Source organism: Ursus arctos, unplaced genomic scaffold (genome assembly GCF_023065955.2).
Source record: "Ursus arctos isolate Adak ecotype North America unplaced genomic scaffold, UrsArc2.0 scaffold_19, whole genome shotgun sequence".
NCBI classification, from domain to species: domain Eukaryota; kingdom Metazoa; phylum Chordata; class Mammalia; order Carnivora; family Ursidae; genus Ursus; species Ursus arctos.
Window position 1 is genome coordinate 27998446 of NW_026622863.1, and position 26984 is coordinate 28025429.

General features: G+C 48.5%; 2 protein-coding genes across 11 annotated transcripts in view; one reads left to right on the forward strand and one right to left on the reverse strand.

Annotated features, from left to right (window-relative positions):
- The window catches only part of LOC113249756 (pyruvate dehydrogenase phosphatase regulatory subunit, mitochondrial-like), a 35120-nt gene extending 12128 nt beyond the window's left edge, over positions 1–22992 (forward strand). For 2 of the 7 annotated variants that reach the window (XR_008960108.1, XR_008960109.1), the window contains exons 5-6: positions 1931–2007; positions 2685–7529. Coding sequence is in view for 2 of the 7 variants with exons in the window: in XM_057314245.1 (XP_057170228.1) it covers positions 2685–2772 (88 nt within the window). In the remaining 5 variants the exon portion in view is untranslated. Of the gene's footprint in view, positions 1–1930; positions 2008–2684; positions 7530–10448; positions 13997–19883; positions 22355–22907 lie in introns of those variants that run through there. The other 5 variants (XM_057314245.1, XM_057314246.1, XR_007191005.2 and 2 more) reach the window with 4 other exon arrangements.
- Positions 529–26984, reverse strand: part of LOC113252482 (pyruvate dehydrogenase phosphatase regulatory subunit, mitochondrial) — a 36519-nt gene continuing 10063 nt past the window's right edge. For 2 of the 4 annotated variants that reach the window (XM_026495205.4, XM_057314243.1), the window contains exons 4-18: positions 23180–23261; positions 22920–23083; positions 22129–22250; positions 21206–21323; positions 20371–20520; positions 18886–19078; positions 17662–17786; positions 15703–15858; positions 15379–15512; positions 14858–15006; positions 14285–14397; positions 12943–13037; positions 11518–11607; positions 6282–6464; positions 529–5257 (exon numbers count right to left, since the gene is read on the reverse strand). In XM_026495205.4, coding sequence (XP_026350990.3) covers positions 4853–5257; positions 6282–6464; positions 11518–11607; positions 12943–13037; positions 14285–14397; positions 14858–15006; positions 15379–15512; positions 15703–15858; positions 17662–17786; positions 18886–19078; positions 20371–20520; positions 21206–21323; positions 22129–22250; positions 22920–23083; positions 23180–23261 — 2279 coding nt within the window. In that variant the 3' untranslated portion in view covers positions 529–4852. The remainder of the gene's footprint in view (positions 5258–6281; positions 6465–11517; positions 11608–12942; positions 13038–14284; positions 14398–14857; positions 15007–15378; positions 15513–15702; positions 15859–17661; positions 17787–18885; positions 19079–20370; positions 20521–21205; positions 21324–22128; positions 22251–22919; positions 23084–23179; positions 23262–26984) is intronic. The other 2 variants (XR_008960106.1, XM_057314244.1) reach the window with 2 other exon arrangements.

A 26984-nucleotide genomic window follows, 5' to 3' on the forward strand; every position in this document is an offset into this window, starting at 1 on the left:
AAATTTAAGAAATAGGTTTGGAAGACAAGTTGATGAGATTGGTATAGACATATTAGCCTATCTCCCCATTCATAGATGTAATTGCTCAAAAAATAGTTGCGTAAATAATGTCCGGTGACTGAATTTTTACGTCCGTATAGTGAAGGATCACTGGGTGTTTCTCTGTTTTCTTCTCTTCCTACTGTGTAAGCAAGGATATACAGAGTCTGTTTTGCACACCATCATGGGCCCTCAGGTGGACGGGTGATATGTCCAGTGCCAGGTTCTTACCGTGTACTCAGCTGTCCGGCAGGAGGGGAGGTCAAATCCATGGACAGGGACAGTAACCTCAGATGATAATCAGAGGTGCTCTCTCCAGGCTGCCATCACCGTGTGGCATATGCCTCTAGCTTACCCTTGGTTTCCACGTGGTTTTCCTTCTCTTTGGTAATAGTATAAGGTTTTATGGAAAGTAAACACCTTGCATCGGCAAATACATTTATCAAGTTACTAGAGCTGAAGAACATTTCACAAGTGGACACGGCCAGAGTAATTAAAATGTCTGTTTATTCATTTACAAACTTAGTAACATGAAAATCTTAATTGGAATCTGGCTTGATAGAAACACAGTGCACAATATTAATACCGCATTCATGGAGGCAGAAATGTTCAGTCACCCTGGGGACTAACATCACCAGAGCCCTTGCGAAAAATCCCATCCCCTAAAGTGCCTCAAATGTCTTCAGCACCACAAGCTGACGTTACCCAGGGACAGAAAGGGGCTGAGCGAACTGCACATTTATAAATGTAAGTAAGGAGTTACAGCCCTGTACAATAATTACGATGGCAATTCCTGTATCCTAAGAGTAGACCCGAGAGTGGAGTGTTAAATACACTGCTAGAAACCCCCCGATTGAAAGAAGTTGCAGAAATTTCTACCCCTCACCTGTTTGATCTGGAGAAGGGAGGCTATGGCAGGTGGATGGGAACCCTCAAACTGAAATGAAGTTTCTTTTCATCCTTCTGTCTACACCCACCATGGGACGTTCTGGTGTAAGGCACGAGAACCGGGTTTGAAGAGAGGTGCTCCCAGCTCCAGTTCTTGGTGTGCAAAGGAAATCCTGGCATAGATCTTTTGAAACAGATGCTCAAAATACCCTCCCACCCTCTTGTAATTTCTGTCCTTGAGAGACAGAAAACCGAGAAGGCAGGAAAGGTTTGCAAAGGGTAAAAATAGGTACATCTAAATATGAGAAAGAAAGCCCATGAAGAAGTGTCTAATTCTTCAAGGGATGCAGTCTCTGCTCAGAGAAGTCAAGAATCCTAGTATACGATGAATAACTAACTCTGGTGTTTAATGGACAAGAGAAGGCAAAGACATACAAAAATATTTAGTTCTCTTGAAAAATAGTGCATTTGTAGTGATGAGGGACGGCAAGTGCAAGCCCTGTGCAGATGAGGAGGGAGCCTCACAACTCAGCACCTTAAAGTGGAGGACACCGAGGTGGGGGTGCGGGGGAGGCGCTGCCAGGCAGACCCAAGGCTTGCTCGCAGCTCGCTGCAGGACACGGTTAGCGCCTGAAAACTCTCATGTCATCTACCATTTCTGCCCCTTTGTTGTACTTCTGCTGAATCCATGTGCCTGCAAATGACAATTCGTGACTCTTGAAAATGTTCCATTTATCATGCTGATAAAAGCTGCTTCTGTCAGTGTGGGTGCAGGAGAGTGGTCAGAAGGAAATGAAAACAGTAGAAAGTTCTTCCAGTATTGTCCTAGTGATCAGATCTCTACCTTGGATACTTAAGGGGATCCTTGCCTATTATTATACTGGTCAAGCAGTTAAAAGAGACAGAAGATTGAAGCCAGTAGCTAAAAGTCAGCCAGGACACAGCCTTCTAGGGTCAGAACCAAGACTACAGGTTATAGAAGATTCCCTTTTATCTCTCTTAGGTGATAAGGGAGGGTAAAGACTCAGATGCCAGCCCACGTGTCCATCAGGCAGAGGATAAACCGAGCCAGAAAGCAAGGTGAGGGGTCCGCTCTTCCATGAAGCTAAACCACTTTTAAAAAGCTGCTGTCACTCCTGCCACATCCGCTGGGGGGCAGGGGGTGTTTGTTAACGTTTCAAACGCACTCAGACGCAGGGTAGTGGAGAAAGGTGGAGTTACTTTTCACTTGTTCTACTTTCTTAGAAGGGAAAGAGGTAAAACTGTTGGTCTGTACAAGAAGGCAGAAACCACAGACATGTCTCCTAGTGAGAAGCCAAGTGACCGGGCTTCTCCTACAGAAATGGGATAACTGAGGTTAACCACCGAGCTTAATGGTCTCTGAGCCCCTGGCCTGAATGGCATCTCTTGTATTTGGGGGTACAAGGAGGGACCCCCGCCCCCAGAGCACTGGAAATGTACTGGGAATTGTTCGGTTCTCTGTCCTGTAGCAGGTCCCGCCCATGCGGTGGCTCCAACACGGGGTGCAGGACAGGCAGTTCTTGTCCCTTGCTCTAAATTTCCAAATTTAGAGCTTTCCTGACTTGAGTGCCATTGTCATGGACAGGAAGTCTCTCGGCTGCAAGCTTCCATGTCAGACGAGTGACTGTGGCAGGAGTCACTGGGGGCTTAGCAGATATTTCAGGGACGAGGGGCCACAGGAGACTTGCAGCCCTGAGTTTTCATCTGCTTGAGACCAGTACGCTTTGTGTTTCTAGGTTCAAAAAGAGAGCAGAGCCCCTCCCTCAAGAGAGTACAAGAGGTGACGACCGGTCATTTCGGAGAAAAAAAGGAGCAGCCACCTGAAACCAAAGTCCTGCTGACCTTTTGCAAGAGTCCAGATCCCTCGGATCTCTAGGGAGAGAGGAGTGGTCACACAGGTAAATGCATGGGGCCTGACTGCCCCAGAAATGACATTCTGTCAGGTATGTGGGGAGGCAGGAAAGAGTCACCCCTTTTAGAATTAGTTAGGACCAAAGAGATAAACTACCAGATTCATACTGTTGAGATCTGAATTACCCAGGGGATTTCAAGGGTGAGTGTCAAAGTGTGGGTGTCAGGGCCCTCAATAAACAAGTGATGCTCCAGGAAATTAACATCTCACCAGAGTCTTAAAAGTGTGACCCTTATTTATGGTTATAATTTACACATAAATCTAGAATGCCTTTTAGAGTAAACCCTAAATCTCCATTTACAAAGAGGAGCATGGCACAGAGCACGGGATACCTTTAGTGCTGTGTTGCCTGTTTCCATCTTCCTTGGTCCGTTGGGCCCCTGCCACTCACACCTGCGTCAGCCCGGCGCCTGGGTCCTGCTGTCCAGCGGAGCGACACCCCTGCCCCTTCCTCTTCCCTACCCAGGGGCAGCATTTCTCTGGGAACAGAGTTCTACCTACCTACTCCCTTGATAAATCAACTAAGACCTCACCTCCTTAAGTAGTCAGTAATCAAGTAGGAGTTGTCTGGCTGGGGAAATGGCAAGCTGTGTCTAGAAGGACTCCATCTGATTAAATGGATAAACAGATCCCAAGACATGCCACAGCCAACAGACACACCTGACAATTTTAAGCTCCTCTAAAACAAAAGGCTCTTTAGTGTAGGGACCTATCAGAGCTCATGCTTCCAAGATACCAAGACAACAGTTTAACATCCGAAACAGCAAAGGATAACTAGTGGTCTGTGAGTGCCCAGCTCACCCCTTCGGAAACAGACCCTACCTAACAGGGTGGAGGGCCTTCCCAGAGCCCTGGCTGGCTGGAGAGCAGACTCAAAGAACGTACACTCTCCACACACAGAACTCTCAACAGACCCACGGGGGTCAGCTCTGTGTGGATCTGTTTTGGGCCAGAAGAAGCCAAACTTGGGGGGCCAGTAGCTTTCTCAAACTCAGCAAGGCCAGCAAGGTTTGGTTCCTCACCAGAACAGCACGCCTGCCCTGTTCCAAAGGGACAGCAGTGTTTGCTGGCTGAGTGGGCCTACTGCACAAGGGACAGGTGAGGGAGGACAGACTAAGTCAAATGCACCTGGAGAAGAGGAAGGGTCAAGCCGGAACAGCCGAGCTTGGAGCGGCCGAAAGCAGCAGCAGCGTTCTAACGGCAAGACACCACGTCAGTGCTGCGCACCGTCTGAGAGCAGATCCTTTCAGCTGGGAAAGCAACACAAAAGGCAACATGGTTTTTCCCTTTCAAACACTGGCTTGTTTACTCAGGCCAACAAACCCTCTTACAGAGCTGAGAGAGACAGAAAAGTTGAGGCCAGTAGCCCTGGCCTGACAGCGTACTAACCGGGCTGGTAGGGAGGCCGGAATGGTGCCAGAGACCACAGGTAACGTGCACGTGATGCCTCTCATGACTGAGGTAGATGGTCGTCCTCTTGTTAAGGTATCGGGGCCAAGCCACAGCACAGTGGAAAAGGAGAACGATCTGCCTGGCTCAGCAGCACAGGCGGGCTCGTGCACAGGGCTGATTCCAGCACAGCAACCCACCAAAATGAACAGGTCGCTCCGAGAAAAGTTAACCTCTTGGAGCTGGACTCCTGCCCTGAGGCCTGCACACCACCAGCTTCCCTCGCTTGGAGACACAACATCACAAATCCGACTGTCCCGAGTACCTACTTCCACAAGTGGAGTCTGCACCTGTCCTGCCCGTCAGACATGCTTCATGTCACCACGGGAGTCTGAGGGGTCAAGGGGGGAGAACAGCCCAGAGTGAGTAGTAGATGGGAAAGTGCAAAAGGGAGGAGGGTGGGGGGAAGGGGAAGAGAGGTTGCAAAGCAAAAGGTTTAAAAGCAGGTGAAGTTTAAAATCCCATCAAGGAGCTGGGAGGCGGGGGGACAGGAGGAGGGGAGCCCTTGGTAGTGGGCAGGTGGGTAAGACAGACTGGCAGCCATTACTTCCCATGCAAGTCACTTAGCTCCACGTCATCCTTTCGGCGTTTGTGGGTGAAGAGTGAGGTGACCGGGTAGAGCTTGGCCTTGGCCTGGAACCGGTGTCCCGCGATGTCAATCTCATACTCTCCCCGGTTGATGAAATCTGCTGTCACCACCTGTTCTTCCCCAGTGTCCTCGGAAAAATTATGCACAAAGCCCAGGCAGACATGGCGCTCCAGGGTGTAGCTATAGGCACTGCTGGTGGTCTTGCCCGCATACTGCCCGTTGCGGTAAATGGGCTCTCCCCACCACGGCCAGAGGTCCAGGTCGGTGTCGTGATCGTCCAGGATGAACATGGTGAGGCGCTTGTACACCCCGTTCTGCTTCTGCTGCAGCAGGGCATCTCGGCCAATGAAATCCATCCCCTAGGAAAGAACGGCAGGGCTGAGACCGGAGGGACTGCCTTCACCGTACAAAAGACCTCAGAAAACTTCTGTTAACACAAGCATATATTTTTCTTTTCCATCTTATAAACAGATTTCAACCACAAGACCACACAGAAAAAAATATTTAGGAAAAAAATCATCCGAATGTATCACTAAAATTATTCTACAAAAACAATATTCAGATAATCTCAATAAAAAGCCCATGCATATATATCTATATTCAATGCACATAGGTTTGTATAAAAAAACCTAAGAAGGATAGAAACTTAGTGATTATGATCAGATAAAACAGGTGTTTTAATTTTCTTGATACTTTCCCCTATTTTCCAAAATTAGTATTCATTACTTTTCTATCAGAGAAAAACAGTTATCTGTAATTGCACACAGCGAAGACTACAGATTTGTGCTGACAAGGAATGACTAAAGTTTAAAGAAACAAGGTGGAGCGAGCGTGTGGCATGGCCACGGCCGGCGGAGTGCAGGGGGGAGGGAGTGCGCTCGTGTGTGTGCGCGCGCTCAGAGCAGGGACACTGCTGCTGGGCCAGCCTGGAGTGCAGGTCGGTGGGGTTCAGAGGTGGGAAAGAGACTTCTCCCTAACATCCTCTTGACCTAGGACTTTTTTTGAAAATGATGTTTGAAAAGAAACAAAAAATGAGGCAGCTGAATATAAGAGGAGTACTTTGTGCAAATCTCTGTGGCATGTTAATGGAGAACCTTCCCTGGAACCACTCAGTCTGCAGGAGCGCCAAGCAGGGCACCTGGGTGCTTCAGACAGTGCAGCGTGCGGCTCTGGATCTCAGCATGGGGGGGGGGGAGCCAAGTGCTCACAACCAGTTTTCTTATTAGGACACACGCATCTTTCACTCTAAGGACATCCTCCTTGTCCTTTTCCACCCAAGGCCATCCCTGGGCCTGCCACCTTAGCCCTTCCTTTCTGAGGCACAGTCTGCTCCCGCAGCAGAGTGGGGGTGGGGGGAGGCAATGGGCTGGGCAGATACAGTACCTTCTCCAGTTTCACCCGAGATTCTCGTCCACATTCCAGGGGGGTGGTGAGGGTATTTAAATCCTGACCCCAGAAGGCAAAAAACTTCTCAATTCGAAGACTACGAAGAGCATAGTACCCAGCATTCCGGATTCCGTATTTCTGCCCAACACTCATCACCTCATTGTACACGTGCAGGGCATACTAGAGGGGGAGAGGAAAGGTCAGTAACCTTCAGAATTCAACAAGGGGGTGTGTCTGGCAGAGCCGACGGCGGACCACCTGGACTCTGACATGGCAGAAGGTTGTATGAAATTCTCAGGACGTCTCATCCTTGACACACCAAAGCACTACTGCCCAGGGGTAATGAGCCAGGGTCACCCCAAACCCAATTTAAGCTCCATGAAGGCAGTACCCGTATCTTCCCCTTCTCTATGGTGCCCAGGACAGGGAGCAATCCTCAAGTATGAAACCGAGACGCACTCCTGTCACCCAGTCCATGGCCAGGCTTGTAACTGCCTCTCAAACAGCCCGCTCACCTTCTGTTGGCTTTGCTCTCTTGCCCCACGCGCCACCCCTATGACCCACTATGCACTGCCTGTGCTACGAAATGTGTGTCACGGAGGAGCCAGGAAGGCAGTACGCCTCTACCCGTGTCCCGCACAGCCAGCCTCTCATGGCATTCTTTTCTTGGTTCCAGAAACTAAGTATCAGATACCTTAAGTAAACAAAGTTTTCCCAACGGAAAGCGAATGTTCAATCCCTCCCTAAACCCACTCTGTGGAATCTAAAGCCAGAACAGACAGCATTATTTGCTTTAAAAACTGTAAAACAAAAGACAAAACTATGAGAAATCTGAGAAATACCATAAGATCGCACTTCTAAGCAGAATCTAAAACAAGAAACGCAAACCCACAGAAAAAGAGACCAGAGTTGTGGTTCGAGAGTTGGGGAGTGCAAGCAGGGGAAGTGGAGGAAGGGGGCCGAAAGTACAGACTTCCAGTTGGGAGACAAATAAGAACTAGGGAGGGAGTGAACCACCTGATGACCTGGCAGGGACCCGGCTGTGTGACGGATGCGGAAGCTGTTAAGCGGGTGAATCCTAAGTGTCTTCATCCCAAGCAAAACACCTTTTGTGCTTTCTCTTCTACCTCTGAGAACTTAGCAGGTAGTTCTTTTGTGGCGCGTGTCAGTCCACCAGGCTGCGCGCTTAAACCTGGCCAGCGATGTGTGCCCACAAAAGCTCAATAAAAGTGGAAAAACGGAAAACACCCGGCTTCCTTGGCATTGCCGTTCTTTCCCCTGGTGGGGGCCGCTGCCCTGCTGGTTGCACTCCTCGGGCTGAGTCGGCACTTACTGAAGGCCATGGGGGTCAGGAGGACGTGAACCGCAGGAGGAGCTTCCAGGCTCCAGTGGCGCCTGTGCGGGGAGGCACCTACATGGGCACGGGGGGAGCGGGGGCTACTGACAGGGAAACGAGAATAATAAAGGGCCTCCATGCCTGGTGCCTTCCGTTCAGTGTTTTCCTGTCTCCAGCTGAATACTGCAGTTAAGAGGAAGGCCCGGGAATAAAGATTTAAAGGTGGTAATAGTCTTGGGTTAGATGAGAAAAGCAGGTCCCCAGCATGCACTCATTTTCTAAGTGCTGGGGATTTAGTGTGACCAGAACAAGAATCTGCCATCTGCCACCATGTTTCAGAAGACATTTCCCTCAAAGAGACACGTATAGTTCATGTGGGTTTGAACTCACTTCTACACGGATTTTTCCATATAGTACAGGGCCGTAAATGTATCTTCCTTAGGATTTTACTAACATTTTCTTTTCCTGAGCTTCCTAGATTGTAAGACGACGGCACACCATACACAGAGCACACAAGATGGTGTTAATCAACTCCTTCTCTCATCAGTAAGGCTTCCAGTCAGCAGCAGGCTAGCAGCTGAGGTTTGTGAGGAGTCAGAAGTTCCGTGTGGAGCTTTGACTGAGTCAGGGGGGGGTCTGTGCCCCCCACAGTTATTTAAGGGTCAACTGTGTAACCTTCTTGAGGACAAAAGCCAGCTTGAAGAAAATCCAGGCATGGCACAAATCACCTCTTGGATTCATGTAAAATCATAAAAATGGGACCAGCCCAGGATCATCAGAAGTAGAAACCAAGGCCTCAAGTAATGAAACTGCTGGAGTCACAGAGCCTCCCGCTCTTGATCGAGTTTGGCCAATTAATAACACAGACACCCAAGTGGTAAAGCTTCAGAATCCATCTCTAGCTGTACAGGCACAAGTCAGCTCCCTCTGTATCAACTCTTCCAAAATCGTGAATAATCCCTTCATCTTTATACTGTTCCATTTGTCGGACAAGCACATAAAATTGCATGGGCTGGTAAATGCATGCTTCAGTTAATAACTAAAAGAAAGCCTAACGCCAGAAGTAATGTGACTAACGTCAAGAACAAGACAAAGATGCCTAGGATCCCTATTCCTTGTCACAACTGGACAAGAGAAATTGTAGGAATAAAAGTTGCTAAGAAAAAACTATTACTGTATGTGTAAGATCGGACCCTGAAAATTCCAGGGACTTAACTAAAAAACAACTATAAGATAATTTAGTAAGGAAATAAAGAATAGGAAAAAAAAGTTTTCAAAAACCATAATCACTTTGGGTTACCTGGGTGGCTCAGTTGGTTAAACGTCTGCCTTCAGCTCAGGTCATGATCTCAGGGTCCTGGGATCGAGTCCTGCATTGGGCTCCCTGCTCAGCTTCTCCCTCTCCCTCTGCCCTTCCCCTCCACTTTTGCGCACGTGCGTGCACTCTCTCTCAATCATTTTTAAAATATCATAATCACTTAGAAGATAATGGAACAAAGACACCATTCTCATTCACAATAGCAATAACAAAATATTATAACATCTATAAGAAAACTTCAAAATACCTCTGAAAGGTCACCAAAAAAACTTGAATAAAAACTAAAAGGCATTCTTTTTAAGATTCAACATATCACGTCAGTTCTTCCTAATGTATAAATGTAACATAATCCAAAAAATGCCATCAGAGTGTTTTTAACTAGATAATTATAAAGTTCCCAAGCGGAAATAGGGAACATGAATTTTTTTTTCCAGAGTTTTCTAAGCTATGAAGGAGGATAAGCACAACCAAATATTAAAATGTATAATAAAGACTCAGTAATTAAAACAGTGTGATCCTGATCATGGGTAGACCAAGGGAACAGAATAAAAGTCCAGAAATAAATCCAAATACAGAGGGGCATTTAGGACCTGTTAAGGGTAGACTGTCAAATCAGCTGGTTCCATATGGAAAAAAAAGTTTGATCTGTATCTCATGAACTGCAGCAAGAGACACTGCAGAAGGGTGGAGCACTGAAATATTAAAAAAAAACCCAACAAACCCATACAAAAGAACAACACAACTATAAAAGCACTAGAAGAAAACTGAGAAAGTTTCATAATCCTGGAGTGGAGAAGTCCCCTCTATGCATCAAACTCTAGAAGGCACAAAAGATCAACTCAATTACATAAAAATCAAAGTGTTCTGCAACATATGAAACATTTCTCATAATAATTAAAACAAAAACAAAACCTAAGTGGCAAAACAAATGAAAAGACAAATGACAAACTAGGGGGCGCCTGGGTGGCTTAGTAGGTTAAGCCTCCAATTCTTGGTTTCAGCTCAGGTCATGATCTCAGGGTTGTGAGATCGAGTCCCACATCGGTCTCTGTGCTTAGTGCCGAGTCTGCCTGAGACTCTCTCCCTCTGCCTCTCCCCCGCTTGCGCACACACTCTAAAATAAAAATCTTTTTTTTTTTTTAAGATTTTATTTGACAGATAGAGAGGGAACACAAGCACGGGGGAGCTGGAGAGGGAGAAGCAGGCTCCCTGCTGAGCAGGGAGCTGGATGCGGGGCTGCACCCCAGAACGCTGGGATCATGACCTGAGCTGAAGGCAGACGCTTAACGACTGAGCCACCCAGGCGCCCCAATAAATAAAATCTTAAAAAAAAAAAAAAAGACAAACTGGGAAAAAAGTTTACAACTCAACAGCAAGGACTGATTCAGACAATGCCTAGAAATGGGTAAAAAGACCAATCATTTAATACAAAAATGCACAAAGGGTATAACAGAACATTCATTCACACAACATTTATTAAGCATTTACTATGTGCCAAATATTTCTCTAGGTGCTGGGGACATAAAAGCGACAGAAATCCTTGCCTTCAGAGAACTTATATTTAAACAAGGGTAATCTGATGAATGAAATAAAGAAAATACATTTTATCGGACAGTGATAAGCCCTATGGAGCAAAACAAGGAAAGCAGAGAGGGATAACTAGGGGCCCGTAAGGCCTCAACCAGAAGATGCCCTGTGAACAAGACCTGAAGCACGTGGGGCTGAGAGCCTCTCTGGGGAAGGACACTCTGGGGAAGCGGAAGCACGTGCAAAGCCCCTGACGCAGGAGCAGCAGCACGGTCAAGGAGCAGGGAGGAGTGGGAGAGGCGGAGAAGGCAGGATATGGTCAGAAGAACAGGGTGGGGGACAGGCAGGCAGGACTGTCCTACAGATGAGCTTTTACTTGGAAATGGGTTCTGAAAAGTTGTTTCATCTCACACATCAAGAAAATAAAGAGTGCACCGACAATTTCGTACCTATCGGCTGAAAAAGCTGTGTTGCTACGTGCACACACGTGCCACAGGAAAACACACTCTTGTACACAGAACCTCAGAACAGCAACGGACTACAAAGCGCTACAACCATAAATGTCTATCAGTACCAGACTAATGAAGTAAATTACGACTCGACGATTTGAAGGAACACGAACCACTGTTAAAAAAATAAAGAGGAAGCTCTTCTGTTTGTACTGACTGGGAAGGAGCTCTACGATAAATTACTAAGAGATGAAGAACAGCAGTATGCTTCCGTCTGCGCTTCTACAAAAGGGTCAGGAGTGCCTTTGAACTTGCTTGCATATGCATGGAAATCTCTGACATGACCTACAAAAACTAACAGTTGTATCATCAGTGGTGATTGGTGGGAACTGGTCAGGCGGCACTAAGTCCTTCCTATAGGTTTTGATTTTTAAACCATGTAAATGTATTTCCTATTCAAAAAAAGTAAATAACTTGTTCAGAATGTTGAAGTCCCTCTACTGCAGCCTACCTCAATTCCCGAGGCCCGGCCAGACCCGGCTCTCTACCCTGCCAGCGCCCAGCAGGCGTGGGAGAGCAGCCGCCTTCCGCCGTGAGGCTCACCTCTATGGGGATATAAAGCATGAACCCCGGCTCTCCTGTGTGGGTCATGCTCATCACCCGGATCCCATTGGCGTAGCCCACGCTCATCTCCTGTGGAAGCAAAGGAAGAAGCTGAGCACCCCACATCTGATAAAGTAATGAACACCTGAGGTAAACCCTTCTCGTTAGCCTTGCACTCTCTGACCCTAAAAGAGGTACATGTGAATGAAAGAAATTCATCCTCAAAGTGGTCTGTCCAGGTACCAGGGTCACCAGGAATGGAGTCCCGTCTCTACAATCTCCCTTCTCATGAGTATCACCATTTCAGAAGTGCCAGCCAAGCTGCTGGTGGGATGTGGAGGCAAAGTCTCTACAAGCATGAAATATTTCTTTTCGAAGTCCTACTAAGGCTTTATTTTAGGGGCATCAGGAGCAACGAAGACCGGGTAAATGTCTTCTCCAGGGCATTTGGCAGCCAAGTCCCGGGCACCTGCTCTGCAAAAGCGGATGCCTGCTGACCACGGAACACGGCGCACCTGCTACTCTGGGGTCAGAGACTGGGCTTCTGATGCTCAAAATGTGTTTACGGCAGCTCAGTTACCTGATGGGCCTCTGACATCATCGCTGTTCCTGTCATGGGAAGTGGGAGGCCCAGATGGCCCTGCAGCAAATCATTCCCACAGGGAGCCCAACAGGACACACTACTCTGCAGGCTCCCGCACGTGGCTCACTCGTTCGGGAAGCAAACTGTGCAGGGAAGGGTCTGCTGATGGCTACCGGGGAGAGTTTTCTGTTGCTTTCACTCCGCCGTGGAGAAAAAGGAAAACTGTACAGTCAGTAGGTGACCCCAGCTTGGGTGCGAACTTCCAGGAGCCTCCGTCAGTGACTGTCCCGCAGCTGTTTGCTACAGCTGTTATGGGTTACCGAACCACTGGTCTGTGTGACCTCTCTCGTCAGGATTCAGTCACCATTTTTTTTACTCAGTTACTAGTTGCTACTGTTGCCAAATCGAAGAAACTCACAAAGCTGTTCAGGGATCCACCCAAACCACTGCTCCCCAGGAGACACCACATACACAGAAGTTACCCTGTGAAGGGAAAGGGGGAGCACTGCACAGAGGGAGGGGACCTGACCTTAACTGGCACTTTTTGGCATCTGTGTCACCCTTTAACTTACAAAATTTAAGCCACTGCTACACAAAGCAATAAATACATAGGATTGATACTCAGAAAAGTTAAATCGACTTCAAAGATATCCTAGTGCTTATTGAATAAGGAGACCTGGAAATGTGAAAAATAAAGAAGTGAATTTACTCATTTTGTTTGCTTAATGAAAACCACAACACCCTTTGTGGGCATTAATGTTGTAGTAAGAACATGTAACTGCCATCCCTGTAAAAGAAATATTCCCTACCCATTTCAAAACTAAAACTTTACTAGCACCCACCTTGCAAAACAGACTCGGGAAGTGGTCTGGAGTCATAGGGGCATAGGACAGCTCGGACAGCACATCCACAGCTCGAGGACCTATCAGATTGAGGGCTGAACGGAAAAGAACAAGACATGCCAGTCCAGCTAACAGATGAGCCAAAGAAAAAAGTCTGTTTTGGACTTGCTCCCTTACCGCCAGGCCTGGGTGCTGAGACCATGACGGCAACCCTCCGCTCAAGCCACGCAAGGACGGATACAGAGCGCCTCAGTGCCGGCAAACACCCCTCTCCCGACAGGCCTGTGAAGTGCAGCCGCTCACTGCTGGCACGAGCGCGCCTGGCGAGCGCACTTCTTCCCGGCACACGGGAGACAACGTCCCACAGCCTCTTTGCGGTGACACTGGGATCGCAAGACCACGTCCTGGCTGACGATAGGAGCCCACTTCCAGGCCTGGCCACAAACTTGCCGCACAGTTCCCATTCCCTCCCTCTTTCCAGAGCTGCTATGTGCCAGGAAGAGCCCAATCCCCAGTCTGCACCTGCAGAGAGCCCTGAGGAGAGCTGCCCAGCCACCTGGGATTCCATCCTGTGACAGCAGCTTGTGGTCACTACACATCAACTGCTCTCACGGGCCAGAAAACTCGGTTCTATAGTCTGCCAGTCTGGTAGCCAGAAGGAAAACGTGGCTGCTGCTATGATGAACTGACAGTGAGGGCCTGCTGGGGGCTAGGGGCAGGTGTCAGTTAAGTGCGGGGTGGGTAGGCATTAAACCTAAAGTGAGGAGGTTGAAGGGGGGGGCTGCTCCCCCACAGGACTGCTGAGGAGGGCACAATCAGGAAAGTAAGTTGTCCTCAAGAATTATTCACTCAGGGGCGCCTGGGTGGCACAGTGGTTAAGCATCTGCCTTTGGCTCAGGGCGTGATCCTGGCGTTATGGGATCGAGCCCCACATCAGGCTCCTCTGCTATGGGCCTGCTTCTTCCTCTCCCACTCCCCTGCTTGTGTTCCCTCTCTCGCTGGCTGTCTCTATCTCTGTTGAATAAATAAATAAAATCTTTAAAAAAAAAAAAAATTATTCACTCAAAAAAAGCTAAGGGGGAATTTTGAAGAAAATAATACTTAGGCATTAAATTAAAAAATACTTTTTGGGGCACCTGAGTGGTGCAGTTGGTCGGGCATCCGTCTCTCAATTTCATCTCAGGTCACAATCTCAGGGTCGTGACGGGGCTCAGTGCTCAGCATGGAGCCTCTCACTGTGACCCCCATTTCTGAATGTCAAAGAGACAGAAGGCAAATGGAGAAGACAAATCTGGACAGGCTGGCCTTTTCCTGTGCAGCTGACCCCAGAGGGCCCGCTTACCGGTGTACTTCCAGGTGACGTCCTCCAGAAGCAGATTGCTGTCTTCTGGCATGTGTTTCTTAAGCCAGGCCCAACAGTGGACCTGCTGGTCGGTGGGGGAAATCATGAAGAAACTGAAAGGGAGATGGACAGTAATCAAAGCCAAGCAGCAGAGAAAGGGTCAGGAAGCAGGCAGGTTAACTTGTTTCAAAGCAACCAATGAGCAGAAGACTGGCAAATGGTCTCCTAGCTTTCAGAGAGGGCCAGCAGCACCTAATTACCACATAAGGACAAAACAGAAGATCTGGGCTTCCTGTCGGTGCCAAGACGGCATACAGATCTACTGCAAGTGAACACCTCCACCCCCAGGATGACTGCTCTGTCCACATCCAGTTTTACATCATCTGGGGTGTTTCTTCTGCTTTCTTCGTTCGTGATTTGCATTTGTACTGCACTGCCAACGAACAGGCCAGCAGTGACTGAAATCCCTCTGTTCTCGGTATAATCAGGTTTCCCGGAGTGGAGGGCTGGGTGCTCGGTTCTGCCGCATGGCGTCGGGGGAGGCGGGGCCCGGGGGGCGGCCGCGGGCCTCACCTGCGCTTGCTCAGGCGCGCGATGCTGCAGTCGTTCTCATAGCCCCCGCCCTGGTTGAGCATGCCGGTGTGCACGATGTGGCCCACGGGCACATCCAAGTCGTTGGAGAAGAGGTACTGTAGGATTTCCAGTGCCTGGTCCCCGGTGGACTGCAGGGTTAGGGAACAAAACAGCGTGAGCACAAGAGCGTGTGGTTGGGTGACACTGGCTGACGGGCGGCTCAACTTGCTGAGGAAACTCCCTTCTTCAGTCCCCGGGCAACACTGTCTGTGCATTTACTCCATCGAAAGACACTCCAGAGAAAGCTAGCTCTTGATTCAAATGGTAAGTAGGCCTCTGCAAGCTGATTAAAACCCAGCAACAAAGAGTAAAAATTTACAAAAATGCTACAGTACAGATAAAACACCAAAATATACCAGAGTTCTTACAGAAGCAATTTTAAAGTGACAGATGAACAACAGGGTGCATTCAATGAATATGCAAAGGTTCCTACTCTCTTCTTTTGGGTCCCAAGCACTTACTGTTATCTCAAACTTTGTGAAAGAGGACATGTCAATGACACACACAGCTTCCTTACAGCACTTGACTTCAGACTCCACGATGTCAAACCAGTCAGGCTTATAGAAAGTCTTGCTCTGCTCTAATGCCAGGAGGTCTGTGGACCAGAAAACAACAAAAGGAAGAAAAGGAAATTTATATCGTGGACCCTCCATGTATAGCATAGTAGAGTGTGACAGGTTTTTCTTATTTATTCTTCTAGGAACACATTCTAGCTATAATACATTTTAAATGGGTTTTATTGGTTCCAGGCAAAAAAGAACAAAAATGAGAATGGGCCTTCCTACCCTTGTCCGGTGGCACAAAGTACTTTGGCCTCTCAAATCCATGTTTCTCCATCCACCTGGCTCCTTGTGCATCCAGCCGGTCATAGAGAGGAGACGTGCGTAACTGCCTCCCGGTCTGGAAGTCCCAACGGGGAACCTTCAGATCGTAGAGCAGAGCTGGAACAGATAAGCACAATGTCTGCCAGCCAAACCACAGGACGGAGAGCGCAGCATCCACTAGATTCACAAGAGCACGCTCTCCAGGCTAACGGGGCCTAATGTGCAAACGGTGCCCAGTGTAACGGGCCGGCTCCACAGAAAGAGTAATGCTGCAAGAGCTGCTATCATCCCTCCACAGTTACACAGCTGTGAGTCACTGAACAACTCCAGGTCTCTGTTCACAATCATCGTTTCGAATCAATAGGCAGAAACAACGGCAGGAAGGTTAGACTTCCACAGCAGGGAGGAAGGCTGCATCGCAAGAGCACACAGGGAGCGACGACGTGTGTAAACATGGTGCTTGCTTCTTGACAGTGCCTGAGTCGCTGCGACCTCAGAACTATTACAGACCTAACATCCAACCCATTTCCGAAGTGAAAGGGCACACAGCATATCCTGATTTGGTGGCTCTGAAATCGGACAGGTTGCATAGTCCTGGCCCAGTGACATATTCACATAACAAAGCTAGGGTCAGAATTCATTTCTCCTAGTTTCTAATCTGCAACAGCAAGATGTAAAAACACCCAGAAAGAGTGAGCTCGAGTCCCCTGCACAGAGAAAACCTGACCTCACAGCATTTCACATGAGAGGGACAGCGGGGTGGGGAGGAGACTGAAAGATCCAAGAGAAAGGGGCCACGCTGGTTGTCTTATCTTGTGACGATTTTTCAATCTCCTCTCGCCTACTTACCCTTTCCCCACTTTCTATCGTGCCTGCGATTCCTGTTCTGTGAGAATCAGAGGCGGCCACCATACGTGTCATGTCATCAAGGAGAAACTTGAGCTCCATTACGATTTGCACAGGTTCTAAGGTAACTACGGCTGGGGAAATCAGGCTTTATGGCAGTTCACCATTTTAACTAAGATATTTGCTAAAATAAAAGAACCTTAGTGGCCACCCAGACTGTTGCCAGGGCCTCTGTCTCCCACAGACAGTTCTCTGCCACAGGCTAGAAGGGAGCACACAGGAGCTAAAGGTTATCCAAAGACCTCATTGTGAATGGAACCCCTGCTACCAAACCAACAATTCACTGGTAATCAAGAATGGTGCTCGCAGCCAACGTAGAAACTTGGCTGGGAGCATAAATATGCCCCAAATATTTAGGAATATTTTGGCAAAGTCTCAGAATAATAGTTCCTCAGTAAAGGACAGTGAAACGACAGTCTGATTTGGTTCAATTCCTGATACAAAAGCTGACTGTAAGGGTTACTAGAGAGCAAATCAGAGACAAGGCAGAGTAACAAGTTAAAATGAAGACGCCTTCAAAGCTGGAGAGAAGAACAAGGAGAACAGAAACGTATGTTTTGTATTTCCATGAGACATGGTTTCCTATCTTGCTAACATGTAGCAGTTAAGGACAAAAATCATTCAGAGAAGCTTGAAGCTTTGAGAATAATGCCGCAAATTCTCTGCCTTGGAAAGCAAATCATGATCTCAAAGATCAGGTAGGGAGCAAGAGCATTCACCTGGCATGGGGACTTTGCAAGCACAGTGGAAAGCAGATGACACTAGCAATCTCCAAGGAGCTGCTGCAGGGAGTCGGACAGCAACTACCACCCGGAAGTCCTGTTCTTGCCTATTCCCAGAGGTAAATAAGACAATACACTAAAGAGAAGGTTCCGTAAATATCACATGGGGCCTAATGCCTCCACCAAATATGAGAAGCCCAACCCCGAGCAATTATTGCTCCAACAGAACGATCAAACAGGCCCCAGGGAAGACACCTTCAGTGAGGTGCAGCTGGGACTGAGCTCCACTCACGCATGACTTCCATGACGCGGTGGCGCAGAAAGGTGCGGCTGCTCTGGAGGGCTCCGAAACGCTTCAAGTCCAGTTCCCAGATGTTTTCTGATGGATAACCGTGCACCATCCATTCAGCGAGGTACCTGTTTAGATGTGGGGGAAGTTGCTAGACCTCAGATGGGACCCTCCTAACTGTACGAGGAATCAAGAACCAACAGAAACATCCCGTCTTGTCACAGACTGGTTGCGAAATTCCGGGCAGCTTCCTTAACTTTTCTGAACAAACAAACGAGGATCCATCTACTGCTTTCAAAATCACTATGACTATTTTAGCTCTAATAAGGTTCCCTAGAAAGTGCTATAAAACAAGCCACATCTAGGAAAAAAGACTAAAAGATACATACAAATGTGCTCTAACTTATCCATCTAGTGGTTTTTTTCTGGAAAACCCTCGGAGGTTATACAACTATCTGACCACGTCTCAGCTCCAAACACTTCTGGTAACTCCTCTTCCCTGTTTTCAGAAAAATTCTACAAGTCACTCAAGAAAAGTGGCCTCATGAATAAAAAATTTAAAAATTTAATTGTGGTAAAATACACAGAACATAACAGAACAAAGAACAAAACAGAACATAAAATTGACCATCTTAGTCATTTTCCCGTGTGAAGTTCAGGGGCATTAAGTACTTCGACACTGCAGTGTGACCGTCACCAGCATCCACCTCCAGAGCTCTTCATCTTCCCGAAGTTGAACTCGCTCCGCGAAGCCAGCAGCCGCTCTCCGCTCCGCGGCCCCAACCCTGGAGGCCGCCCGGGCGCCCAACTAGCTCACAGAAGTGCGACCACACGGTATCTGTCCTTCCTGACTGGCTGATTTTAATTCGTATGTAATGTTTTTGAAAAGTCTTGTATTAGCACGATTGTCTGTCTCACTCACAATACTTACTGTTTCCAAACTCAAATGCACTCGAAGGATCAACATTTGTAATCACTGCAAGAGCCAAAAAGTACATCCCACAGGCTTTGAGACTAATTCCAAAAGAGAAGTTCCCGAAACATTGTGCACAATGACACTTCCGGAAGATCCCACAGTGACTACTTTGAAGGGGACAACTCTCTAATGATGTGTACCTCCTCATTACAGCATACCAGATGACATCCGTCCACCACACGCCACACTAACACCAAGTCACTCTAGGAAGGAAGCCCCCAGCAAGGAGGGTCTGAGCAAGGAAGACTTACCTCCCAGCCCCTCCACCAAACGAAAGGCCAGCAGAGTTCATTCCCGCCAGGACAAAGTAGCCCTGGACTGCAGGAGACTCGCCCATGATGCACCTCATGTCTGGGGTGAAGGTCTCAGGGCAGTTCACCAACTTCAGGATCTCCAGAGTCTCCAGGTCTGGCATGCGCCGCAGGAGGGAACTCAGCAGGGGCTCTGAGCCATAAAAACAAACCCAAACACCGGCCTCAGCTCTGGGGAATTCACACACTTCCACTCCTTACGCTTCTGGACGCCCTCTCCTCGCAGAAGAGCTCGTGGAAGAGGCTTTCTCAGAAGAGCCAAATGGGCCCTGGTCAGAAAGCAGACACTGTGGTGGAATTAAGGGACAAACCTACAAAGTGCATGGCATAAAGACAGAGAAAAAAGACACTCTTAGCAAGGCAAGGAGCTGTGGAAGGGCACACAACACACTGGAGGACAGGGAAGGTCTCCAAGGGACCACTACTTGGGGAAAAGCTCTTCCGAGACACAAGGAGACAGGCAAAGCAAGGATTTCCCAAGTTGGAACAGCGGCAAAAGACAGGTCCCCAGCCTGTCTGAAAGTCAGCCTGCCACCTGGGAATTACTCCAGGGGGACAGTGGCAACAGATGAAACCAGACTGAAGCTGGCTGGTGGGTACACAGAGAGTTCTGTACACCATTCTGTCCACTTTTAAAAATCTGAAATCTCCCACAATAAAAAGTTTATTTTTTAAAAAGGTCCTTAAATTAAGGGTGGAAGGGGAAATTCTCCATTACAGACCCCTTCATATCCTTGGAATCTGGCCCATGGGACAGTATTAACCCTCCAGAAATAAAAATAATTACAAAATCAAGTAAGCATATAAATACTGAATCACTATGATGTACACCTGAAACTAATCAGCATCATAGGTTAATTCTTCAATAAAAACAAAAACTGACTAAAAGATCATATTAACAAAACGATTTTGCTTTCTAAAAATCTCTTCCACCTTAGATGCTCCTACGAAAGGCTTTCCTCCTCGCCTAGAATTTCAGCAGTGGTCTTAGGTAAGTAATAAGCCAGAAGTCCCTTAACCAAGATCTTTGTCCCCTGAATCTGTGACCCAGTAACCACAGTCTCAGACCAGGTGAACTCTGCAGGCTGCCCTCTGTGAGCACCTCATGGGGGCTGTCACAAAGACCAAAGAAGGAACTCTTCTTGAAAATGTTTTTTAAAAAGATAGCATCTTAGGGGCGCCTGGGTGGCTCAGTCCTTAAGCATCTGCCTTCGGCTCAGGGCGTGATCCCGGCATTCCGGGATCGAGCCCCATCAGGCTCCTCCCCTGGGAGCCTGATTCTTCCTCTCCCACTCCCCCTGCTTGTGTTCCCTCTCTCGCTGGCTGTCTCTCTGTCACATAAATAAATAAAATCTTTTAAAAAAAATAAAAAGATAGCATCTTAGACAACCACAGGCCGTTATAGTTATCCTCTAGTTCACACACCAAAGTGATCCCAGTCTTCCTGCAGGTTCTGAATCTCCAGCTGGTTCTTGCCCTCAGTGAAGATTGGCTTCGGGTTCTTCTCAAAACCCCCAGACAAGATCCCACCCTGCCAGTTCCGGATATAAATTCTTCCATCAGCATCCACGATAGCTGAGGAACAGAAACAACAAGGGAGTGGGCGACGGAAGAGAAAAGCAAGGTTTAGAGGTAGGCCAGCTTTCTAAATGGACAGAAAAAGCAGAACAAAGACACTCATTATTGGCTTTAATAGCGAAAGAGCATTCTGTGAAAACAGACCTTTCGAGGTCATGGGAGAGGATCTTCCCTCTCCGATTTACAGGGGACACTGTTTCTCAGTGGTGCTCCCAACCAAACTACGGAAGTACCTCAGCACCACATGAAAGCCCAGCAGAAAGGGGACTGCGAGCCCATCCTAGGGGTTGAGACCTTCCAGGTGATGTCAAGCCCTCCCCTGTGGCACTCGGGGCTGTGGAGCAACTGGACTCTGTAGCTTACCTAGCACCTCTCTACAATGTATGGCATTCAACTCAAAAACTCCAGGTTACATTCCAAATATTCTCAATTTGGACCTCTGTATGGGACTGCAATTAGCTTACAAAACAAACCAAAAGATTGCTTCAGTGGAATGCCCATTTTGTCCATCCTTTCACAGAGTTCTTAGAGAAAAGGTAGAACTGGGTCGGCCTCCCCATAACATGCTCCAGAAGAGACAAGGCTCTTTTGAGCACAGTCTGTCCTGAGCAGAAATTCTTCCTTTTCAGAGAATAGGACAGTGGTAAGGAAACAAAATTAAAAACGAAGTGTAAGTCCTCACTTGGTGTGTTGCTCTGCAGAGGGGTCTCCAAGGGGCGAGTCAGAAGGTAGAAGTGTTCGCACGCATGTAACGGGATACTAACCGGCTCCTCGTTGGACAAACCCAGCTCGTATGCCCACTACAAACAGACAGGTTGATTTGTGGGTGAGAAGAGGAACAAAGACAAATGAGCATGCGCAGCCACTTGCAAAGCGTTTGATTTCAAGCGGCCTGTGCGAGCTCTTGCCCCAACGCCCCGTGTGGGAAGCCAAGGTGCAGCCTGCTTTACATCAGTTATGTGGATGGGGAGCAACACGGTCCCTTTTAAACCATAACAATTATTCTTAGACCAAAGAATGAGAGATTTAGCAACTAGTAAAAGGAGCTCATTGGGGGGCACGTGATGCCCTTTTAACAAAATGCCTGGCCCCAACTACAAACCCAAGATAACATCACATGTGACGTTCATAAGGCAAAAAGTACCCCTAGGTCACCTGAAGATTGCAGAGTGGAAGGCAAGGGACCAGTTTGCCTTAAAAGTAGCAGCAGCTTAGTGTTCTAAACTGAATCCACACTCCTGACACAAAAATAGCCCCATGCTTTATTTTGCTAGGTTGCAGGATGAAATGAAACATCCCAGGAGACCCAAAACCAAGGATTTCCGTCAATGCCCGACCATTTCACAGACTTCCTGGCCTGGAGAGCACCGATTAACCCAGAGTGGAGGAAGGAAAAGGCCCCTACTGGCGCTGCTCTCTGAGGACTAGCTACAGCCCTCTGATTTGGAATACAAGAATTCTGAGGTTTCTAGCCCAAACAAGGAGCAGGTGGTCCCTGCCGTCTGCTTGGTTCATCACACTACTAACCTTCCATCTCCACACCTAAAATCCCGGAGGCACCAGTGAAGTGAGAAGATCAGTGACCCAGGACTGTTGCTAACCTACCTGACCAGCACAGTTGACAAAATACTGACACTCGATCTGTCCTTTATCTGTCTCCACACCAGTAACTTGACCTTTCTTGACCATTACATGAAGAACGCTGGTCCGGTCATAGATCTGAACGCCTGTTCCAAGGTAAAGAAAGAGTTGGTGCATCCATCCTCTGATGGCCCAGAATGAAGGCCTCTGTAGCAGATTCTCAACCCCTGAGAAACACTGGAAAAGCCAGGTCAGTGATTTAAAAAACAAAACAAAACAAAACACAAAAACTCCCAGAACACATCCTGAGATTGTGTCGATGGGCCTTTCCAAGACTGCAAACAGCAGGCAACTTTAGTACACAACTCAATTCCAGGAATCATAAAAGAGGCAGGGGAGAAAAAGTTCAAATAAGGCATCTTAAACCCTAACCCACCCGCACAATCAGTTCATCCAAAGTGCAGAACACCTCAGACACTGGTTAGTCTGCCCTCATTTGTTCCAACCCCAGGACACGGCCAGCTGTGGATTCAGTCCATGCTATGTCTTGTGATCTTGGAGCTTCTCATGTTCTGGGGACCGGGGTGGGGGGGTCCCACAAGCCTGAAGTGCCCTGGTCAGTACTAAGCAGTTCTAAGCAGTTCCTTAGAACTTTAATAAGAAAATGTGGCCCTGTGGAAAAGCACTTATTAACAGGTATATTCAAACGTTCTAAGGGCCAGTGTTCAAATGAACAGAAGCCGAGCTGGTGTCACTGCGGCTGTGAGACTCCTTCTTACATAATCTCTTCCTTCCTCACCCAGAAACCTGCTTACCGTTCTGGGAGGCAGCACTTGCCAGGGCAAGAGCCACGTCAGCAGAGGACACCACAGCATCCTCGGGAACATGCATGGCCCCCACCAGGTCGTGCACGTTGAGGAGAGGGTGAAGTTCGGCGACTTTCTTGGGGGAGATGATCTCAGAAGGGATGCCTATGACACTGCCGCAGAACACAAGGGGACAATGACATGCATGGCCCTCTGGCAGAGGTCAGCCTGACAGGAGCATCGGGACAGGCTTCTAGCCTCATACGTACTTCAGCCTTGCGTTGATGCGCTTCAGGGAGATCAGCCGGTCCTGAGTTTGGGCCAGTAAGACTGAGCCTGTCCTTATGTAACCTGTAAGGAAAACCAGCCCAGACTGAGCAGCCCAGGCCTCCTGCAGGGGCCAGTGGGGGCGAACCCACTAGACTACAAGTTAGAAGACCGGTGAGGAGTCCTGGCACCGCCACCATCCAGACATCCCTAGCTAGGATTTTGGGAAGATGAGTGGGATTTTCACGTACATCTTAAATAATCACTCTTAAAATAAAAATGAGAGATACTGTTGCTACAAAGCCTTTTGGAAGGGAATGTACCCCAGAACCTATCAGCTTCTTCAGTCTTTTTAGCCTTTCTCCTCATGGTTTTCGTGGGAGTGGGACCCTTGATGCAAGCCACTCACAACATCGGCGCCCAGGGGCTGAACCCTCCCTCCCTCTCCTTCCCTGGCAGAGCCAGTGGGCGTGTGGCCGAAGCTCAGCCAGTCAGACCCTCCTGGGATCCTGAGTCTGGAGCAAGTGGGTGAATGGCTGGAGGCCAGTCATCTCAGAGCAGCAGCGTCCTGGCCAGATGGGCCCTGTTTCAGCTGAGGGGCTGCCTGCCGTGGGGCTCCCCCTGGCCCAGCCTCCACATGGCCTCCTGCAGCTGGCAGCCTTCTGCCAACTTGACTGGCTCCGACAGCCTTCCAACAAGCTTTTTGCCCAAGCTGGCCAGAGCCGATTACTGCTCTTTGCAATCAACGTACCTGACACAACCTTGATCACACCTGCGTCAATGACAATCTTCCTAACATGCAGTGACTCTCAGTTCTGATGATGGAAAAGCTGAATCAATCAGGGTATCTTTTTAAAAGGCAGCACAGGAGGACCACATAAATATTTTTCTCCTCTCTTCTGAAATCATCACATAAACATGCCCTTCCCTGACACGACGAGAATGTCTCAGTTTGGAGAACTGAAATTTCAGAGACTGGTTTTTAAAAACTGTAGACAGCCCAGACCAGTACAGTGATCCTGGCTTACCACACTGAGTGCCACCTGCAGAGAGAGGCTTCAGCAGTCCCTTCCCACTCACTACCAAACAGGCCCCGTGGGAGGGCAGTGCCACTGTGCACGAAGCTACGCCACATACCACGGCACACACGAGCTCAGATCGCGCTCTTGCAAGCAGAACCACCGGCCACAACAGCAGCCTATCACTGGCTCACAAGAGTAACAGTCCACTGTTCTCCCACAGGGGACTTTTCAATTTGATCTAGAGCTTTCTGACATAAAATGTGCTTTATCACAGGTTTAAAGCCATAAACTAGAACTCTTACGTTCGGTAAAAAAAAAGAAGGTAGACATCTGATATTAAAAAGTCAGAGAAATATGAATGGCCAGTAGACCTACGAAATAATGTTTAACTGAAAAAGATGCAAATTGGAACCTGTTAACTTTTTCCATCTCTCAAATTAGTAAAAATGAAAATAATACCCAATGCTGGGGCGCCTAGGTGGCTCAGTTGGTAGAGCGTGCAACTCCTGATCTTAGGGTTGTGAGTTCAACCCTCAAGTCGGACTTAGAGATTACTTAACAAAAAAGTAAAATGAAAAATAAAACAACAGGCAATGCTGAGAAGACTAAAGAAACAAGCACTCTCGCACACTGTCGGTGTGTGAAAACAAATATACACTGACAACGATCAGTACCGCATCACTGTGACACCACCACCACCATAAAGAGCAGGTGATGAGAAATGATAAAGTGCACATCCTCCGGCACCTTCCTCTACAATTACACACAAAGCAGACTTTTTAAGTTTTTTTTTTTTAAAGATTTTATTTACTTATTCAACAGAGATAGAGACAGCCAGCGAAAGAGGGAACACGAGCAGGGGGAGTGGGAGAGGAAGAAGCAGGCTCATAGCAGAGGAGTCTGATGTGGGGCTCGATCCCATAACGCCAGGATCACACCCTGAGCCTTGAAGGCAGACGCTTAACCACTGTGCCACCCAGGCGCTCATTTTTTTTAAGACTTTATTCATTGGTTTGAAAGAGAGGGCAGGCCTGAGTGGCAGGGAGAGGCAGAGGGGGAAGCAGGCTCCCCGCTGAGCAAGGAGCCCAATGCCAGGCTTAATCCCAGGACTCCAGGATCATGACCTGAGACAAAGGCAGGCGCTTAGCCAACTGAGCCACCCAGGTGCCCCAAAGCACACTTATTTATGGGCAGATTCGAAGAGCCCACCATAATGCACTTTCATTTACTATTAAAAATGTTTTTGTATTTGAGGAAACATGAAATGAACCCGTAGCAGAGAAACAATTCCCGATAAAAAGATAGTACAAAGAGTATATGATAAACTGTAAAACAAACAGCACAGACAAAAGGTAATGCGAACTTTGGAGAGAGAAAGATCTGTGTGGACTACCTGAGCTGGATGAAGTACTGATGGGTCAGAATATTAAAGGAAGGAATGTACACCTCACGAAAATGCGTATCGTCTGAGGATTAGCGTGTAGTGTCAGGAAATCCAGGTTGTACGTAGGTCACGTGTCCTCATTTAACGTCTCAAAAGCAGTCCGCTGACTGGCACCTACGTGTCCTGCCGGTACCAGAATTCTCCCCTCGGGGGACCCCTCGTCCCCTTTTCACGGCCCCACGGCTGGACTGCAATGGGGGTGACAGACTGAGGGTAATCCCCGGACCCTCCCTTGCCTGACTTCCTCACGGCCCTGCAAGCATCGAGGAGACACCAGGCCCAAAAATGGGTTCCAGGTGGTGCCCCAGAACTCAAGTGAGACGAACTTACCTTACAGAAAAGAGGCCTATGACCCGGGTTCCTCTAGCATCCAAGCAGGTAAGCAATGCAGGGCTCGGCAAAGCACTAGGGACCGAACCAGGGGACCGGAAGTCAGCAGTTCCAGCTCGGGGCCCCTTAGGTGGACCATCTTCTGACTCAAACTCTGCTTACCACCCGATTCGAGGACCCGTTGCCATCAAATTAAATCCAACCAAAAGGGACTCGCTCCCGCCTGCCCGCACGTAGCAGGCATCCTCCCTAACGAAAGCCAGAGGTGGGGAGGCAGCGGTGAGGCAGCAGGAACTCTTCTTACTGTCTTCCCTCAGAGTCCTCGCCTCTCAAAAGGAAGCCTGGCCAAGTCTGAGAACACCGTGGGGGAGTCAGGCGCAGCTCCTGGGCGGGGACCAGGGCGAGGCCAGCCCGGGACCCCCGCGAACGTGCTCGAGGGCAGGCGGCCTCTTCCTTCCCTCCTCTAGCTCCTCTCCTGGCACCTCCTCTCTCCACTCACACATCTACCCAATCCTAGTGCCCAGACGTTCAGTCTTGCTCTAGGATTTACAGACAAGGTGACACTTCACCAGAGTAGGAATCCTGCGAAAGGGAAATGCTATAAACCTTAGTCTGTCATCAAAATTTCTAATAATTCAAATCTCACCTTCCCAACGAAAACTGTGTCACGGGTCACATAAGGGCTGAGTCGGCCAGCAAAGGAAACCATCCGCTGTGCTTACGCTGTGATCCCCCCAGCAGGGCCGCTCAGCTGGCGAACAGAGCAAGCTACCAACCCTGTCAGGATTAGTCTGGAATTATCTGTGATCTGAATTATGCAGGTCTTCAGAAGAGCAACCCTGACGGATGCCCGCGTCCTACGGATGAATTTCATCCCTAGGCCCCGCTACTCCCCCTAGGCCCTGCTACTCCCCACAGGATGATTCCCGTGGCCACCAGACGGTTTCTTCAGCCACGACGCGAGGCTCACCCTGGGCTTCCGGCTGATCCGTCAGCTGACGACATGCTGAC